The sequence below is a fragment of the Cibotium barometz genome, chromosome 33 (assembly GCF_041138505.1).
Source record: "Cibotium barometz isolate CiBa-2024 chromosome 33, ASM4113850v1, whole genome shotgun sequence".
Classification (NCBI taxonomy): Eukaryota; Viridiplantae; Streptophyta; class Polypodiopsida; order Cyatheales; family Cibotiaceae; genus Cibotium; species Cibotium barometz.
The window spans coordinates 16434907-16455797 of record NC_141078.1 but is presented as its reverse complement, the minus strand read 5'-3'; the positions used below and the strand labels follow the sequence as shown (position 1 = coordinate 16455797).

The following is a 20891-nucleotide window of genomic DNA, read 5'->3' as shown; positions in this document are numbered from 1 at the left end:
TGGGCTGATTTGATGGCTGGTCATGCACATGCCTCATATGTGATCAAAGAGGGTTATCTTATGAAAGATAATTGCCTATGTATGGTGTCTAACATGAGGCAAAAGGTTTTGGATGAGTGCCATGCTCCGCCATATGCTAGTCATAGAGGACTTACGCACATGATTGAGCGGTATTTCTTTTGGCCAGGTATGCGGAAGGACATAGAGGCACATGTACATGCATGTATCACTTGTCAAAAGGTCAAATTTGACAGACAAAAGGCACCAGGTTTGCTTCAGCCATTGCATATTCCCACGCAGCCATGGGAAAGTATTACAATGGATTTCATTATGGACTTGCCACGTACCCAACAGGGTAATGATGCAATTTGGACAATTGTAGACAAGTTTAGCAAGCAAGCTCATTTCTTGCCGGTCAAAAAGACCATCAAAGCTGAGCATATGATTAAAATATATCTTGCACAAGTGTTCAAACATCATGGAATGCCGAAGTCCATTGTGGGGGATAGAGATCCCAGGACTACAAGTCTCTTTTGGCGGGCCTTATTTGATAATATGGGCACCAAATTGGACTTCTCATCAGCTTATCACCCTCAAACGGATGGATAAAGTGAGGCTGCAAATTCAACTGTGTTGGATCTCTTGAAATGTTATGTGGCAGATCAGAAGTCTTCTTGGGAGAAGTACTTACCGCTTGTGGAATTTGCATACAACAACACAGTACATGCATATGGGAAAGGCCCCGTTTGAGATTGTTTATGGTAAGGTGGTTTTGTCACACATCCTTCGCACAAAGGATGAGATATTTGTAGCTGATGAGTATGTAAGAGACTTGGATATTGCTTTTGCTCAGGTGCGGACAGCCATTGCAAGGTCACAAGACAAGCATAAAAACGTTGCCGACAAGCATAGAAGACAATTGGATGTTAAAGAGAATGATTGGGTATTGCTGAAATTTGAGAAAGCAAGACTTGCAAAGAGGCCTGGCAAAGAGGGTGCATATCCTAAGCTTGAAACCAGGTACTATGGGCCTTTTCCAATGATCGAGAAGATCAATGAAGTGGCTTTCAGATTGGCATTACCTAGTCATTGGCACATACACAATGCTTTTCATGTGAGTCTCCTTCGCAAGTATGTAGGGCCGGAGCCCAGTGAAATGGTCATTGAGGATCCACCAGAAGTGGATGAACTTGAGGAGATCTTGCAGCCACAGCAAATTGTGTATCACAAGGAACGCAAGCTTGCTGCAGGCAAAGTTGTGAGGCGTTACCTTGTGAAGTTTAAGAACTATCTTCCCATTGATGCTAAATGGGTAGATGAAGAGTTCTTCAAAGATTGCCCGCATGTGCTTCAGACATATTTGGATGCATTTCAGTTGCGGACAACTGTTAAGAAGCGGGGGGGAATGTCACCATTTGGCCACCCGAATGGTTCATTCTTGCTTTCACACTATGTATATATTGGATTGGTGTCCATGGCTTATGGAATGTGCCTATGCATGTGATTGACACGTGTCATGCTGTATAGTTGGAAATGATATTCCGCTCGGACTTGACGTTATCATGCCCGGAATATATGGAGGACTTGGCTTTCCTCTGGGACTTGTGCCTTTGTGTACATGCCAGAAAACGCCTAGAGAATTGGCTTTCCACTGGGTCTGGTATCGCATATACTTGCCTGAAAACGCCTGGTCTTATATGGTTTCATGAACGAAAATTGCTCATGCCAATGCTGCATTGCATAGCATCTTTATGTGCTTACCTGCAAATGAAATTGATGCTATTTTCATGCCTGCATGACCTATGTGTAGTTCCGGGCTAGGGGACACCCGCCCGTGAACCGTGCGTGTGGCATGTGAACAAGTGGTAAGTATTACCCAATCTAAGCTCAAATAGCCCTTAGGACTTAGCCAATATTTATAAGTGAGTGCGTTCCTACTAATGAAGTTTGGGCGCCCAAAAGTCACTTATAAATTATGACCACTTCCAAGTTCACACTCACTGAAGTCCCGAGGCGGACAAGACTCAATGTCCAGGACCTGATCTTCCTTTTTACTCATAAATGGGCATCTCCCCATGTCCTCTCACCTGATTGGACCCCAATTCACTTACTTATTAAGAGAAAATTCGTGTTTTCTCTTCATGAGGATTTTTGGAGGCTGAAAACTCTGTTTTTCCACCATTTCTCTCCATTTCCAAGCTCTCCATAGCCATACCCAACTTGCTAGGGTGTTTTCCAAGCTTCCAAGAGTGTTTCCAAGTGCTAATCACTCTCCTACTCACTCCCAATGACTGAAATTCAGCAAAACAACTCTCATTTTTGCTGTAATTTCTGGTCTTTTTGCTGAAAACCCTAATTTCAGCCTTCCTTTCTCAAGTTGAACCATAGGGGAAGCTTTCCCAGGGTTCCCTTCATCCTCTTGAAGACTTTTGTCGCCAAGGATTGCGGCAAATCGAAGATATTAACACTTCTAGAGCTTCCAACGCGAAGGCTTCCGCTTGCAACAACTTCTATGAAGACTAGTAAGCTAATTGGACAATGTGTTGTCATTACTTATTCAGTAGAAGGGCACGACTCCTTGTTTAGCCGCCCTGTGTAGTATTTCTCTTGTCCTATGTGCTCTTGAAGATGTTGCTACCTTGCTTGGAAGAACATAGAGCCGATGGTAGAGAATATGGGCACTAAAGTCGGGCCGGGCATGAAGGCAGCTCCTTGGTGATCTACATCGACATACCATTGTTTTCTAAATGCTGAATTTCATATGCATTGGCATGGAGGATTTGGCAATGGATGCCCGTGAAGCTATGTATTGAATTTCTCCAATAGTAATACAATTTACTCAAGGGAGGGGTCGGCCGTTCCGGCTCATTGTGTGTCTCTTGTCAATTCAGCAATTTACTTCTTGTATTTGAGCAAGTGTCCTTCAAATCTTAGTGTATTTAAGTGTATTGATTAGCACTGTGTTCAACCAAGTCACATCAGAGGTGGTAAAGGAACTAAATGGTGACATCCCCTCCACCTTACATACAGTTGTCCACAAATGTATAAGTCTAGTACGACCACCATACTCTTCAAATGTAGCAAATCCGCTGCCAATCTGTAGTATCCAACCACAGCCATACAAAAGAAAGCTCATGTCAAGTGCTGAGGCTTCAACGCTTTTATCCTTGAGCTTAACCCTTCTTCTATGGAAAATCACCGTTGTGTGGCTTCCCCCAAAACACTGATCAGAGGTGGTAAAGGAACTAAATGGTGACATCCCCTCCACCTTACATACAGTTGTCCACAACTATATAAGTCTAGTACGACCACCATACTCTTCAAATGTAGTAAATCCACTGCCAATCTGTAGTATCCAACCACAGCCAATACAAAAGAATACTTCCACCAGAAGTTTAGTAGCCAACATGCACCTTCCATACTAGGAAATTCCTGAAATTGAACCTGCGAACACATCCTCTCTAGTCTCCCTAATGCTGCATAAGCTCTGGTCAATCTGGTCTCCACTGCTCTCCTCAAGGAAAATAGTGGGCCACTAAAAACCACACCAAGGTAAGTATATGCATCTGTATACTCCACTGTCTCGTGACCATATGTAAAGGTGGGTACTAGCCTCCTAACCCACTGTGCTGTGGTGTTAAACACCATCACCTTGGTTTTACCACGGTTAACAGACAATCCACTGTCTTGTGCAAACATGTGCAATGCATCCAAATGACACTGCATCCCCTCTGGAGAATCTGAGATCAGCACAATATCATCAGCATACAATAAGAGCGGAATCCATGTCCCTGCTAGCTGTGCTCCTGTGTCACCCTCCCGCTCTACATAGTCTGAAACCTCATCCATGTACATCCCAAATAAGGTGGGAGAAAGGGAGCAGCCCTGTTTCACCCCAATAGTGGAGTGAACCATCTCAGATATACCCTGAGTAGTACGTACCTGCCCCACAATTGTCCTGTATAAAGCCATGATTCCCCAAATCAGCTCTGTGGGCACTCCCATCTCCTGTAGTCTACGCATCAGTCTGGCTCTTGGTACTGTGTCAAAAGCTTTGCGGAAATCCACAAAGCAACAATAAATCCTCCTGCCATATAATCTGCCCTCCTCAATAATAGCTCTGAGTGTCAAGATATGGTCAAGAGTGGAGAAACCTCTCCTGAACCCTGCCTGCCCTGATGCACGTATGCCCTCTCTCTCTGCCCATCTACTCAACTCCTGCTCAAGAATAGATGCATATAATCTAGCCAATGTGTGACCAATCATGATGGTACGATAAATCCCAGGAAGCATGGGATCCCCTGACTTGAAGATAGGCACAATCGTGGACATATTCCAAATCTCAGGAAAACCCTCATACATGGCTCGGTTAAACATCATAGCAATAAGCTCTGCAAGCATATCTCTGGCATGAATAAAGTGTTCTGCTACCAAACCATCATGATCATATGCTCTCCCACTCCTCATCCTGTCAATAGCTTTCCTTACCATCTCTGCAGTAAAGAAACATGTCTCTCTCATGGCTCCAATGGGTCTAACAGGGGCGGCTGTCCTGCTGCTGTGTACAGGGATGCTGCATACTCACCCCAAATCTTTGTGGAGGTAATGGCTGGTGATGGTGAATGCTCATGGAATAGTCTCCATGCCTCACCTGAGTCCTGACTCATAAATAACTGATACAAATCCCTCTCTAACTGAGCAAGATAAGCCCTCTTCTTCCGTCGCACTAGGTGCCGGAAGGTAATCCGTGACTGTCTGTGAGTGGTAACACCCATGAGCACCTCTCTCTGTAATCTGATCCTCATCTCTCTGCACTCATCATACCAACTGTTCTGGGGCATGTTCCCAGATCGTCTCCGAGTAGGCTGACTATGGGGATATGCCTCTGATGCTGCAGCATGAAGTGTCTATCAATATCTGAGTGAGCTCATCTAATGGCCGTCCCAGCTCCTCGGCACATAAGCGTCTGTATATCTCATCCGTGTACACGGTGTCAATCTCCCCCGTAAAGGTATAGCGAGTGTGTGTGGAGACTTGTCCCAATGGAGCGGTGCTGAACTGAAATGTGAGAGTGAAGGACAAGATAGCATGATCAACTAGTGCCTACCATAAAATCCTGAAAAGAGGGAATGAGACTGGGCTGAGCCATAACATAGTCCACTGTACTAGCACCATGCCGATGTGGAAAGCTAGTGAAACCGCCCGATGTCGAGAATCTCTGTAGGCCATTCAGGATGGCCAATCCATGTGCAGTCCCCATGTCTATCAAATACCGCCCATACACTGTATGTTCCTCATCCTGTGAGAGTCTAGATAGGCCCATATCCCTAACATCAAGCTCTCTCAACATCTCTTCTGAGGTATCATAAAATACTGTCTGGTTATGGGCAGTCCTGGCATTGAAGTCCACGAGGAGAATGATGTCACCATCCCTGGAGGACTCCCAAATAACATCATCCAAAATAGAAAAGGGAGACTGCCCGCTAGGTGATGCATACACTGATGTAGAGAGAAGCGTATAACTTTGCTATATACACAAGAAAATCCCGGAATACAATGTGTAGAGTGTGGGGGGCAAGGGGCCATTTTATATGGCCCCAGGGCAGCCAGTCGGCCTGCTGAAAACAGCCGACAGCATCTACAACTGCCCACGACCAGTTCCCTCCAGTTGGCCAGCACCAGACACCTGTCGGCCAACATTAGACAGTCGGTCAGCATACAAGGGAGAGCCGGGGGCAGCAGAGCAGTCGTACAGCCCTCCACACCAAGGAAAAAATAGGAAAAAATATGGGAAGTGGGGAAAAAAGAGAAAGGCCCTGGTGTAAATATACAGATAGGAGATGACTGCTAACACCCCCTCTCAACTCTTGGATGTGGAACCAACCCCAGTGAGCTGGAGTGCCACCGGAGCATAGCCTGAGGTAGAGACTTCGTGAAGAGGTCTGTCGCATTGTCCTCCGTCGAACAATAAAGAAGCAAGATGTCACCAGCCAAGATCTTCTCACGAACAAAGTGATATTGTATCTCTATGTGCTTGGTCTGGGCATGGAAGACCGGGTTGCGAGCAATAGCTATACAACTCTGGTTATCGCACTAGATGACTGTGGGCTCCTTCTGTGGAAACCCAGTCTCGCCAAGCAACCTCCATAGCCACACAACCTCGCAAGTAGCACCACAAGCAGCCCGGTACTCCGTATCGGTCGATGACAAGGCAATAGTTGGCTGCCTCTTCCTGCTCCATGAAACCGCTCCTGAGCCGAGGGAAAAACTATAGCTTGATGTGGATCTCCTCCCCAATCTGAGTCACTCCAACCTTGAAGTCTGACTCCATCCCTCAATCCCCCTCCTATGTAAAAGAGTCCAAGATCCTGTAGATACCGCAAGATCCGCAATCACGCGTCCCAATGAGACTTCAATGGCGTCCGCATGAATGAGCTCAACAGCCCCACAAGAAAGCTCTAGTCCAATCTGGTGTTCAACAACCACATCAATGAACCAACCAACTTCCGGTACAAAGAGGCATCAATTGGCTCACAAGGATCATTCCCTGTAAGCTTTGTGTTCGGGTCCACCGGCGACGTGATAGGCTTGCAATTCTCCATCCCAAAGGCCTCAAGCAACTCATGGACATAACACTGCTGAGAGACAAAGAACCCTATCTGGGTCTGCCAAATCTCCAATCCCAAGAAGAAATGGAGTAAGCCTAAATCAATCACTCAAACTCCTTTGACAAGGCAGCCTTTGTCACTGCAATGTGCTCCATGTGACCGCTGGTGAGAATGAGGTCATCCACATAAAGGATGATCAACGTGACATGCCGCATTCCCGAAAGAGATATAGGTTGGGATCTGCAACCGATCTCTGAAATCCAATCCATAGAAAGAAGGAATCAATCTTTTGATTCCAAGCCCTAGGAGCTTGTTTAAGACCATACAAAGCCTTCCATAACTTGTAAACCATCCCCTGTGATCCTGGAACCTCAAAGCCTGGAGGCTGCTCAACATACACCTCCTCCTGCAGGTCACCATTAAGGAACGCATGAGAAAAAGCAAGAGCAAGAACGGTCCGAATAGTGGTCATCCTCGCTATCGGTGCAAAGGTATCCTCATAGTCGATGCCAGGCCGCTGAGCACAACCTTTAGCCACAAGTCTGGCTTTGTGTTTGTCCACCGACCCATCTGACGTATACTTGGTCTTAAAGACCCACTTGACACCAATGACAGACCGTTTCGATGGCCTCGGTACCAACTCCCAAGTGTTATTCTTCTCAATGGCATTCAGTTCCACCTGCATGGCTTTCCTCCAAGTACCTATGTAAGGGCTTCCTTGACGGAAGAGTGGGCTCTTTGTCCTGCATGATACGAGACATCAAAGCATAGTTTATTGTAAAAGCTCCGCTGAATGACTTTTATCACACCCTGTGCGATCTTGGAGGTCCATCCTCTATGGTCCATTCGGAGGAAAGCTCCGTGACACCTGACTCTCGAAGGGTGTCCACCAACCACCTGGGTACTCGAATAGAACGCAGAGCCTCCTACTCCTGCGAGGGCTCAACTCTAGTTGCGGGCTCAATCTCCTAAAGTGATTGATGTTGTCCAGCTAGAACAATCAATTGGGAATCATCATCAGAATCCTCTGGGTCTCCAAGAAGTGGCGGCTCATCAACACTGGAAACCGGAACATGCTCATCAAAAACCACATCCCTGCTGACAACAATCTCGTTCCTCTCTGGATCATATAACCTGTATCCCTTGGAAAGAGAGTTATATCCCACAAAGACGAGCTTTTGGGACTTTGAGTCGAGCTTTTCTCTCTGCTTCTTTGGAATGTGAACATATGAAAATGGAAGACATCAGGTTTCTTGCCAAAATATGCCTCAAAGTGAATCATGTTCGGTACTGAAGTCGTCGGAAACCGGTTCAGGATATGGACAACCGTAGCCACAACCTCTCTCCAAAGTGGACGAGGAAGATCACGATGCTACAGCATCGTCCTTGCCATCTCCACCAGAGTTCTGTTCTTACGTTCAACTACTCCATTCTCTGACGGCGAACCTATATTGGCCAGCTTCCTCTTGATGCCATGTTCCGCACAAAATATCACGAAAGCATTGGAAGAAAATTCACCTACTTTGTCAACCCGAAGAGTCTTTACCTACAAGCTAGACTCTTTCTCCACCATTACATGCCACTCCTTGAATCGAGCAAAAGCTTGGTCCTTCTGTGAAAGGAAATAAATCCATGTGAATCTGGAACAATCATCAAGCAGCATGAAGTACAAAGAACCTCCCAAGGATGCTGCCTGTATAGGTCCGCACAAGTCAGTGTGTACCAACTCCAATGGTTTCGAAGCCCGCCTACAAGCCTGCTTCAGAAAAGATTCCCTGTGCTGCTTACCACGAATGCAAGAACTTCAGCGTCCTTGCCTGCTACCAACATCTAGCAAGCCAACCACCATCTTGTCCCGAAAAGCTCGCCGCAGCACATCCACATTCAAGTGGCCAAACCGAAAGTACCACAAGTCACCAACCTAAGAACCTATCAAAGAGGAGAGTGCGGAGAGTTTGTATATACCATTCTCCATGCCGCCTTCCCAAACAACCTGGCCAGGCTCGCGGTTCCGTAGAGCAACAAAATGCTCCTCAAACTCCACCCGAAAGCCAGTCTTGCACACCTCGTGCATTGACAACATATAAAAACCAACTGCGGAGACGTAAAGAACACAAGAGGAATGCTTACCCCCTCTGCCATCGAGAATGATCTCCATCCGGCCCTCACTGTGTATCGGTATGGTAGAATTGTCACCAATAAAAATGCGACCTGACTACCGTTTCAGAAAGAAGTCACAAGAAGGAGTCATGTGCCTGGAAGCACCACTATCAAGAATCCGTTCCCAAGTACCCTTCGCGGTGAAGCCAACTACCTCCTCGCTCAAAGAAGATGAAGCATCCGTGTCCAACATCTCCAAGTGCACAAAGGCTGGAGTCTTTGCAACTAAAGCTAAAGAATCTGCACTCTTCCCGGTCCGCTCTTAGGACACTTTCTTCAATAGTGGCCTTTCTCGCCACAATCATTACAGGTCCTCTCAGCCTTCAGTTTCTCTCGGTCTGAGTCGAGCTTCTTCTCAAAAGACTTCTCCGATGAAGCCTTCCCTTTGTTCTTGTTGTTGTTATTACGACCTTTCGACCGTTGGCCAATTAAGGCCTCAAAACCTCCGCCCTATGGAGGGTTCATGAATCGCTCTTCCTAGTCCAAGACCATGGGCACAAGCTCCTCCCATGTGATGGTACTGAGCCTGCCCACTGGTAATCAACGAAGAGTAAAAGACTGAGTACTGAGAGGGTAAATGTGACAGCAACGTTATGGCCATATCCTCTGACCATATCTCTTTCTCTGCCTGGAGAACTTCCTGCTAAAGAGCCTGCACCTTATTGATGTGCTCCCACATCATCAACGACTTTGCAAGATTCATCACCCGCATCTGAACTTCCAAGGAGATTCTCTTCATGGGTGATACCCTGTTGTAGAGAGAAGCCAAATGCTGCCAAATATCTCTGGCCAACATCATATGCTTTATATGATTGATTACCTGTGGTGTGCAATTGAGGAAGATGAAAGAACGGACTCTGGCATTGACACGATCCCATAATTGTGCATGAGCCTCCTGTTCCTTTCGAATAGAGGGTAAATCCCCTTCCTCTAACTCCGGCCATGGAACCCCAACAACAATGAAATCAACCAAGTCATAAGACTCCAAAACAAATTCCATCATTACCTTCCATATGCTGTAGTTGTTCCCGTCCAACTGACGGTCCATCTTCAACGTGGGGAGTGTCGAGATCTTCACGTGCTTCTCAGTCATCTCAAGTAAATCTGCCATTGCGGGAGTGTAACTGAAAAGGAAGGGTGGGTGGAAAAAAATGAAGAACTAAACCTGCAAGTAGCTGTCCAGCAACACGGCTTGCCTTTCGCTTGCTTCTCAGCCATCTCAAGGAAATCTGTCAGTTGTTCCCGTCCAACTAACGGTCCATCTTCAATGTGGGGAGTGTCGGGATCTTCACGTGCTTCTCAACCATCTCAAGTAAATCTGCCATTGCGGGAGTGTAACTGAAAAGAAAGGGTGGGTGGAAAAAAATGAAGAACTAAACCTGCAAGTGCCTGTCCAGCAACACGGCCTGCCTTTCGCTTGCTTCTCCTCCGCTCGTACGGCCCAAAACAATCCTCCAATCAGCACTGCAAACAGCCCCCCTCTTGCTCACACAGTTCCCAAGATCTTCCAAGAGCCTAGAGCTTTGATACCATGTGAGAATATGCAGCAGAGATGAACACAAGATCTGAAAACACCTAGAGCAAGTGCACAACAGAAAAACGCAGACATGAGAGAGAGAGAGAGAGAGAGAGAGAGAGAGAGAGAGAGACTGCTATATACACAAGAAAATCCCGAAATACAATGTGTAGAGTGTGGAGACAAGGGGCCATTTTATATGGCCCCAAGGCAACCAATCGGCGTGCTAAAAACAGCCGACAGCATCTACAACTGCCCACGACCAGCTCCCTCCAGTCGGCCAACAGTAAACACCTGTCGGCCAGCATACAGGGGAAACTCGTTACGAAAGGTGCTTATTGGCTACTAAGCTTCTAGTGGAAGTATTCTTTTGTATGGTTGTGGTTGGATAATATAACATTTGAAGAGTATGGTGGTCATACCATACTTGCACAGTTGTGGACGAGTCTTTGTAAGGTGGAGGGGTGTCACCATTTAGTCCGTTTACTACCTCTGATCAATGTTTTGGGGGAAGCCAACACACAAAACGGAACCAAGGTGAGAAGAAGGGTTGCCTTTATGTGCCCATGTTTAGCACTCTTTCCATATGGATATTGTGGATTATATAACCTAGCTTACATGCAAGCTATATGGAGATATATCTCAGGACATCTTATGGATATGGTTAGGAGATGTTTCTTTTGGCTTGATGACAAACTTGGCAAAGAAAAGCTAAGTATAATTTGAGTTTGCAAAGTTGGTGCTTTTTGATATCTATCATGAAGTGCTTTTGATGGTCACTAACCCTTGTATGCGCATACAAGAACAATAGTGTGTTGTTGTTTGCTTTGAGATGGTTTTAGGGAAACATTGTTTATGGCTCCTTTTATTTGGGATACACTGAACTTATGGAACTCATTTTCTATGGATTTCTATTGGTGACCGAAATGCTTGTAAAACTATGTATACTAGAAATGTTTATGGAGTACCAGGATATTTTTACCTGTGACTTATTCTTATCTTATGTTTCACACATGAGCCCACCTCTCCTCCAAGGTGTGGGTCCCGAGTACCAACACGGAGTGCATGTGGTGGACATGATGCCTCATTGGCAGGGGACGTATGTCTACACTAAGGCTGATGTGGACTAACATCTTGTTGGCAGTGGACTATGTTTATGCCAACTCTAGATGCTACCTTGGAAGTATCCAGGATCATGATGGACTCACTCATGGAAGGATGGTAATCCTGGTGAGTGATTATGTGAACTCATGGAAGGGTAGTACCTTGGTGACTGATTATGTAAACTCATTAAAGGGTGGTAACCCTGGTGATTGTTATCTGAACTCATGGAAGGGTAGTTGCTTTGGTGAGTATGGATTGAGAGACATGATTACGGATTCTTTTAGTCATATTGCATTTTTTAAACTCTCTCGTCTCACCCACTTGATGGAACATGATTATATCTTGGATATATGGATTGAAGCTTAAAGTTACGGGCAACTTTGTTAGCAGTTATCTCCTGTTTGTATATTTACACTAGGGCCTCTGTTGTGGGTGTGCCCACTCGATTTAGGTGTTTTCTCATTTTTTTTTCACTTCCCATATTTTTTCCTTGGTGTGGAGGGGTTGTACGGCTGCTCTATTGCCCTCGACAATGTCCAAGGTAGTGACACTTGGACGAGTCGATTAGCCACCTTGCAAGTCCCAAGCTCTTGTTGTGATCAAAGCATTCCTCTAACCACTTTTTACCATTAATATAATATGATCTTGCTCTTGCTCTTGCTCTTGCTCTCACTTTCCGTGTTTTAAAACAAGTACAAAAATTTAATAATATTTTTTTCTTTCAATAGACTCCAAGCAAAAAGAGTATTCACATGAATAATACTTGACCCCGGTCCAAAAGTATTTTAGTAACTTGGCTCGGCACTATACAATAGATGTGGACACATGCAGATACAGTTTTCAATAAGCTCCCATTCCCAAAGCTTGTGCAAAAGTCCAAAAAAATCTAAAAAATTCTTATAAGTGCCAATAAATCCTGAGAATCCCCGAAAATCACCACTTTGACAAGTTCCCCTGCTTTGGCGATATCCCACAAAACTACTAGTAGAACCTTCTCAAATTTCAAACTGCTCAGCACTGTCTAGAACATCCAAAGATCTCCATCAGGCCCTACCCGAGATCCAACTCATCTTGTCACGCGCACTCCATGATTTGACAGCAATTTTAGGGTAGTTCTAGGGCACTAGCAGGCTCCGACAAGCAAAGAAGAAGCTCTATTGGTCAAAGGGGCTGGTTGGCCCGGTCATAAGCCATCATTCAAGGGAAGTCGGTATCATTAAATGCACATTGTACTTGTCCTCTGCTCGCCGACAGCAAGCAACCTCAGCAGCAACAAAACAGCAACTGCCAACAAGAAATGTGTAAACAAGAAATGTGTATATTCTTGAATACTTCTCTTGCAAATAAGTAATGTCATTGACCTCAAGCACTGTTCTCCACTTGATGCTGTTATTTCTGTTTGATTATATTCGAGCTTTTGATGTCTGGTGACACACACAATCTTGTTGCACTCTATGTATGTACGTATGTGGGTGTGTGTGGGTGTGCATCCAAGTGCTTTTTGTAAAGCCAAGCAACTATCTCCAGAAATCACTGTTTCAAAAATCCATATTGATATGCTCAAACAACAGTTTAGACAATACCTCTATGGCAGCTTGAGCTGAGATTGAGTCTTCAAAATCCACAAATGCATAAAATCCGCCATCCTATCAAGAAAAAACAATCATCATATCCAGCTTGATTTGAAAATGTGATTAGTTTGCGATATCCAATCACTCTTCAAAGCACCTTGTTGCTCCTCACGCTGATACTACTGGGCCTGATAGGCCCAAACCTTCTTAACTCGTCCTCGAGTTGCAAATCTGTGATGTTTGAAGGCAAATTCTTCACATAAACGGCTTTCATGTCCACTGCAGGCAAAGAAGGAATTTCTTTTAAGATGCTAATACAAAAATATTAAAGCTGCAATCTCTTTATATGCAATAATATTTTCAACCTTCATTCCCCAAAGGTACACTCTCCTCCCTTGTCTGTGCAGCTGAATGTGCACTTGACAACTGAGATGAGCTACTGTGTTGGTGCGAAGAGAAAGATTGCTCAGGGATTGCAACAGCCTGATGAAAGGCCACTGCTGCTTGACTTGAGGTATGGTTATCCCTTTGAAACCGCAGCTGAACAAAATAGCCACACAGGATCAGGAAAACAAACATGACTCAACCACCTAATCACAAAGACAATGCAGTAATAAAGCGCTCACAATGGATGCGTAGGACTTCTTTTCAGCTGGCATTTCTTCCAATGGAGGAGACCGAACATCATTGACTAAAGAGGGCTGCTCAACTGGCCCAAGCCTCTCAGAAGAGGCAGCCTCTGTAGTGTGAAAGGCGATGCCTCCTTCAATGCCAGGCTGCTCGACATCAACAGCAGCTCTGTGGTCCAAAAAATCCCGCTCTTCAGCAACCACTGCTTCCTCGCCAACAGCAGAAGAGGCACTCACTTCAGGCACTGCAGGAAACGCAACACAGTTTCGTACTCCCAGCTTTCAAATTTGAATGCATGGACTTCAGAAGATCTTCATCACAGTAGAGTATTACCCGCCTCCGAGGCAATCTGTAGCCTCTCATACATGTCAAGCACCCCATTACTCACTTTGTGTAGTGGGGGTGCCAGTAATTGAGTGTCTTCATCCAAGTATCTGAAGATGTCATTGAGAACATAATAGCCTCTATCTTGGGGAGCAAGAAAGAAGCTCTGGACAAAATTTCGTCTGCTATTGTTTTTGTGCATGGCACCAGTGACCAAAACAAAAACAGACCCTCCAAATGAGTCCAGAGCATCCACAGTCATTATCTCTGCTCTGCAATCTTTGTGATCCATAGACATAACCATTTTGTGGATTTCCTGACAAGTAAAGCGTTGATCCGGTGCATCAATAAACATGTTTCAACACCTTGATGGACACCACATAGATTAACTGACTGACAATATCCAGGCAAAATGCAGCCCTTTGCTATACTAGAGTAGTGATTAAAGAAACAAGTAGCTAGTGATTAAAGAAACAAGTAGCTAATCTTTGGTTTTCGGCTGCTGATGACAATCTAGAATAGCAAATGAATGAGAATATGCATTTCTGATACAGTGGGAAAGACAAGCAAGCTCACATTTTGGCTCCTTGCAGTCTGAGATTCTCCTGTGGGCCCAGCCTCGACACGGGTGAGCCTACTTGAATCTGTGTAAAACCGGTAGACAACGTGCGGCAATTGGTGGAGGACGTTGTAGTACTGAGTAACAAAGGCGTTTCCCACCTGTGCAGTAAGATTATTAAGAAAATTAGCCACGGCGTGAGGAGGAGGAGGACATCAAATCCCCAAATCCCCATAGCTAGAAAAAGAAGCCATCCAATCACGAGCGAAAATGAAGAACGCCATCGCCATAGCCATAGGCATACCCCACACAAGAGAAGAAGCAGAAAGAAGCAAAGCCATAGCCGTAGCCAAAACACAGGAAATATAGACCAACGTCACAACCATGGACAGAAGAATCTCGCTGATATGGCCAAACACATGAGAAAATGAAGATGGTCAAACACGGAAGAAGAAAAAGAACGTCATACCAACACACAGAACAAGGAGTGGGCTAAAACTCAGAAGAATATGGATGAAAACACCGATGGGGAAATACAGGAGGATAGAAGGCGAAAAAAAACACACCATCTGTGCAGTCACCGGGACTGCTGAAGCCATGGGCTCCTGCAGAGAGAGAATCAATGGTGAGCTTGAGTCGCCGGATAGCAAGCAGAGATCGTGAAACAGGAGTGGCGAAATGAAGCCATACCTTGAGACGGGGAGAGAGAGAGAGAGAGAGAGAGAGAGAGAGGGAGAGAGAGAGTCCGATGCTATGTGCCTACAGCGATCCCTGTTGCAGAAGCTGAGGAAACCCTAGAAAATGTAGCAGAGACAGCACAGATATTTAATTTGGTATAGTACATGTGTGTGTACAGATCTATGTACATTTGGGAAATCTTGGGCCTATATAGATTTAAATTTGAGATATCTTGGGGCTATATAAAATTTGGTTGCTGGTGGGAAAGAGAGTCCTGGCATGATGGGGGCGGGGGGGGGTGTTTGAGGTTTCATGTGTACATTTGAACTGTACGGTAGATGCACACATTTGAGAACACGTTAACGCGTTTATTGAGGCATGACGCGGCTAGCCTAGTCAATGAAATCACGTCACATTAGGCTTGGCTCTAGTGTTTAATCAAATTCATTTTAAAATCACATAAGCTTTTTGTCAATCTATCCATATTTGCAATGTTGCTAAAAGAAGGTATACAACTTTATGGAACAACAAAAGACTATAGTAAGAAAATTTTATTTTGATTGCTCGTCTCGACACGAACAACAAGGATGTTGTCAATAGTGCACTTGTTAGAATTTCAAGAGTAATTGTCGAGCACTAAGCACATGCTTTGATCATCAAATATAGAAGAAGTCTCTCACATGATCTTATGAGCATATTAAAGTCATTGACGAAAGTTAATCGTATTGACTATGGCAACGCTTTCAAATATAGAAGAAGTCTCTCACATGATCTTATGAGCATATTAAAGTCATTGACGAAAGTTAATCGTATTGACTATGGCAACGCTTCTTTTGCACATGTGTGTGAAAAGTGGGGGTGAGGGGAGGGAGGAGGGGGAGGGGATTTATATTTATGGTGGGGAAGCTTATTGATGAAAGTGGAGGATACAAATCGGGTGACAATAAACTTGTGATAGACAGTCAATCACTTAAAAATCATTTTAAAGTGTTCCCCTTCCTTATTGATAAATGTCGCAAAGTTGTCGTTATTGCTAACAATATTTAGAATTTACAAATGAAATGAAAATTTCATGCTTTATCTTTATTCGTCTTTGTAATGTGTACACTGTGTTAATGATAATTGACCAAACAAATTAAAAAGTGTGCAATGAAAATCAAGTTTGATGTTGCATATGTTTTGTGCACATTTGTAAAACTTAATGATAATTAACTAAACAAATTAAAAAAGTGTGCATAAACACAAATGAAAATCAAGTTTGATGTTGCATATGTTTAATGCACATTTTTTAAACTTTATTAAGAATCAAAAAAATAACATGCATAAACAAGGATAGTAGTCCAATTTCATTATAATGAAAAGCCAAATGTTATTTTTTCATAGTCCAATTGAGGTAGTTCAATGAAGTTGTGTTAATTGCCATGGTTTTAATATTACCTATTCTTTGGCATATAATTTCGTAAATGCGGTGGTGAAACTTTTGTATTTTTTTGCATTAAGTGCTTAATTATAAGAGATAATGGGTGTCCAGGCTCTAATGTTTACATCCATAAGAGATAATGGGTGTATCTAGGCTTGAATGCTTAATTATAAGAGATAATGGGGTATCCATGCTCTAATGCTTACATCCATAAGCTAAAACCACCTTGTAAATATCAAATTTGGACCATGGGCATCCTAGACACATAGTCTTAGCAGTCACATAGAAAAAGGTGGTCATATATATAAGATATTTTTGCTAATGAGAAAGAACACAATCACATTATCCGAACTAGAGTGTACTAACTTGGAATAAAGAGCCTCCACACAATCCTGCATGAGTTAAGGGAAGCGACACATGTCATTTGCCCACAAGGAAGCATGCAATGAAAGGAAGTAGCTAGCCTCATTAGCCTAGATTAGCCTAGGAAACATGGATTGACAAGGATTAACAAAGGATTAACAAAGGTTTAGGGAAAGAAAAGAGAGATTTCTCATTATCAAGTGCTAATCAAAGTTAGCCCCCACTTATGACCTATGTTAGTATGTATACACGACCACCCTTTTCACACTATGATTGATAATGTCCATGGGCATGGTCAATTGGCCTTGGGCCCATTATTACACAATAGGCCACAGCACTTTGTTACAAACCATCCCCACCCAAGAGGTTTCATCCTCGAAACCATTGATATGTACAATCATAATCCACATGGATGGAGTATAAATCAATGGACTCGTGTCAAACTTCAAGCTCATGCTCACACCATGTATGGGAAGCGAAGATTCCATGTATATGGCTGCAAACTATCCAAAAGGCCTTCAAATAAGCCATAATATCTACCCCATAATAGCATAAGAGCCTTGTGTAACTTCCAAACATTATGCGTCCAAAATCCAAGGGTATAGGGCTGTTCACATTGAATTTACATGAATTTCCATCAAGCTAATTCACTGTTCTTGACCCTTGCTGGACTTCGAAAATGCATCCAATAACCCTTCTAATGTAGAGGCAGGTCGCTATAAAGCTTCTTGCTTAGGCAGTCCTCACCATTTAACTAAGTACTCCACTAATGTACTCTTTCTCTTGTACCCAAAATTGCATTCGGCACATACTCAATTATGCTCTCCTCATTCACTAGAGATAGCTCATCTTGCATAAATAGCTCTGGCCCAATGTATGCTTTGAGATGTGATAGATGGAATACATCATGAATCTTTGAGGTTGATGGAAGTGCCAATTGATAAGCAACTTCACCAACATGCCTCACCTCCTTGTGTGGCCCATAGTAACGATAAGCTAACTTGGTATTCGTGTTGCCCTTGAGAGTACCATATTTGAATCCTCAAGAACACCCAATCACCCTCCGTAAACTCCAATGGCCTCCTATATGAGCATTAGCATAGTGCCTCATCCTTTCTTGAGCTTACTTCATATTAGCTTTGCATTGTTGCAAGAGTACAATCACTTTTGTATCTCCTCTTTTGCATTAGGATTCACCCCCTCTTGCTTTTGAACCATCATTGTTGCAAGAGTACAATCACTTTTGTATCTCCTCTTTTTGCATTAGGATTCACCCCCTCTTGCTTTTGAACCATCATTGGCATATTCACTTTGTGCCTCAAAAGGTGATATGCTAATGCTCTCACGATGCGTACTATTATGAGCAAACTCGACAAGTGGAGCACTTATCCCAAACTCGACAAGTGGCAAGCACTTATCCCAAACACCTTGTGTATCATGGCAATAATGCCTCGAGTAAGTCTCCACCCGCTTGTTCACCCTCTCGGTTTTCCCATTGGTTTCAGGGTGATAGGCGGTGCTAGGTGTCAAAACAATCTCCATGATCTCAAAACAATGTCCTCCAAAATGTACTCGTAGACTTCACATCTTAGTCAGTAACAATTTGTTGTGGTTCTTCATGTAACTTGAACACACAATCCACAAGCTGTTTTGCAACCATAGATGGTGAAAATTTGACCTTGGAAGGAATAAAAATGTGCTACTTTTGTCAAGCGGTCCACCACCACATATATGATATCCCATCCCCTCCTTGTGTGGTACCCCATGATGAAATCCATAGAAATATGCATCCTTTGCCATCAGGAATGGACAAATTCTGAAGCAAACCACCGGGCTTATTGTGTGGGATCCTTGTTTTGTTTTCAAGGTAAGCAACTTGTCTCAAAAGCATACACATCTTTCCACATTCTTTTCTAAAATAGAACCTCTTCTGCACCTTCTCAAAGGTCTTGAACAAGAGGATGGTCACCGAGGGAGCTTGGTGGAGGGAGTTTATCTTGGCTACACACTCTCTCTCTACTTGAACAATCTCTCTCTAACTATTACCACTACCATCTCCGCCCACCATAGCACAACCCAGCCCACACCACCAACTTTGCTTCTTTCTTTCTCTCTCTATCTATTACCACCGGATGTCCCTTCCTCTCCCCCCTCCCTTTCACTCTCCCACCCTCCCTCTTTGAGAAGGTGTGGAAGAGTTTCTCTATCTATCTATTACCTCCGGACGTCCCTTCCTCTCCCTCCCTCCTTTTCACTCTCCCACCCTCCCTCTCTCTCCTTCTCCCACCCTCTTCCCTCCCCCTCTCTTACTCTCCTTCATCTCCCTCTCCCTCCCTCCCTTTCACTCTCCCCCTCTCACTCTCTCTACCCCCCTCTCTCTCTCTATCCTTCTCTTGGCTCTCTCTCTCTCTCTCTCTCTCTCTCTCTCTCTCTCTCTCTCTCTCTCTCTCTCTCTCTATCCTTCGCTCTCTTTGGTAGCTCTCTATATCCTCCCCCTCTCTCTCCCCCCCGTCATTTCCCTCTCCCTCCATCCCTTTCCCTCTCCCATCCTCTCTCTCTCTCTCTCTCTCTCTCTCTCTCTCTCTCTCTCTCTCTCTCTCTCTCTCTCTTCTCATACTCTCTATCCTGCTCTCTCCTTTGTAGCTCTCTCTGTCCTTTCCTTCTCTCTCTCTTTTGTAGCTCTCTCTGTCCTTTCCTGCTCTCTCTTTTGTAGCTCTCTCTGTCCTTGCCTGCTCTCTCTTTTGTAGCTCTCTCTGTCCTTTCCTTCTCTCTCTCTCTCTCTCTCTCTTTATGTCCTTCTCTTTGCTCACTCTCTCTATATTTTCTTCTCATTTCTCAACACAACATACTTACCTCATGTTTTGCGTACAGATCCTCGAGTCTTCAAATGCTTCACTACCTTATTCATCCACATAATATAGAAAATGTCGATTCTTTATTGGTTTGTACGACATGTACATAAACATCGTTTGCGGAGGGGAATGATGTCTTATAGAAAATGTCGATTCTTTATTGGTGTGTACGACATGTACATAAACATCGTTTGAGGAGGGGAATGATGTCTTATTGCAAAACCCCAACATGTGTTGCTCTCACCCTCTTTCTCTCTTTTTTAATATGAAATATAAGATCATGACACAATCATAAATAATTGCTAAACCCAGTCACTTAAATATTCACAAATAAATATGTTTACTGCATTACAATGAAATCTCCATCAAGACACCCTCCACTACATCCTCTTTGGGATCAAGACAAACAATGTTCATGCTTTATTTCTATGCTACCATAGCACAATCTCCACATCCACCATAAAGCTCTACTATCACTTGCCCTTGCTTTACATAATGCTTCAACATGCTATCCCAAAAGTCGTATCCACGTTGAGATCCACCTGCAAAGAAAACATCTCTCTTAATTCCACCAAAATGCAATGCCCTTATTTTGGAGCACAAAAATGTTAATTATATACCTCGCTATGCTGTCCCATCTAGGCATTTGTCCTAGAGCATCATGTTGCAAGGATCAATTGTATAAGTAGGTGAGAAAGGCTGTGTATGGTTTTCTCCAACTATGCTCGTGAAGGTAGCATCGACGAGGGTATGTATCTACACGAGTATGAGATGATTATTTGTAGAAAAAAGTGATGCTCAATGGCAACCTGTATGGTTAGTGTTTCTTATGTCTTGTCCAAAGGCCTTTCCAATCTACATTGTACATCGCACATTCACCAGTGTGTGTCTAGGGAGAAGCTAGAGTGCTCGGCATGAGCTATAATGGTTGCCACTTGATACATAATACCGATGACAATAAACAGAGCCATTGTTGTCTAATATGGTCTCACAATCTGAAGCAATGCATGCTCCTCTCCATCAACGTGGCATCAGAATGACATACACAAAAAATGTAAGCATGACATACACGACGCAACATATGCACATAAGGTCTTAATGAAGGG

At 43.9% G+C, this 20891-nt stretch overlaps 1 protein-coding gene across 2 annotated transcripts in view; it reads right to left on the bottom strand.

Moving 5' to 3' along the window:
• Positions 1 to 15426, bottom strand: part of LOC147619360 (nuclear transport factor 2-like) — a 49012-nt gene extending 33586 nt beyond the window's left edge. The window contains exons 1-8 of one of the 2 annotated variants that reach the window (XM_086772988.1): positions 15163 to 15426; positions 15039 to 15077; positions 14490 to 14633; positions 13923 to 14229; positions 13586 to 13833; positions 13325 to 13499; positions 13117 to 13238; positions 12972 to 13034 (exon numbers count right to left, since the gene is read on the bottom strand). In XM_086772988.1, coding sequence (XP_086629114.1) covers positions 12972 to 13034; positions 13117 to 13238; positions 13325 to 13499; positions 13586 to 13833; positions 13923 to 14229; positions 14490 to 14633; positions 15039 to 15071 — 1092 coding nt within the window. In that variant the 5' untranslated portion in view covers positions 15072 to 15077; positions 15163 to 15426. The remainder of the gene's footprint in view (positions 1 to 12971; positions 13035 to 13116; positions 13239 to 13324; positions 13500 to 13585; positions 13834 to 13922; positions 14230 to 14489; positions 14634 to 15038; positions 15078 to 15162) is intronic. The other variant, XM_086772989.1, reaches the window with a different exon arrangement.
• Positions 15427 to 20891: the final 5465 nt, after the last annotated feature.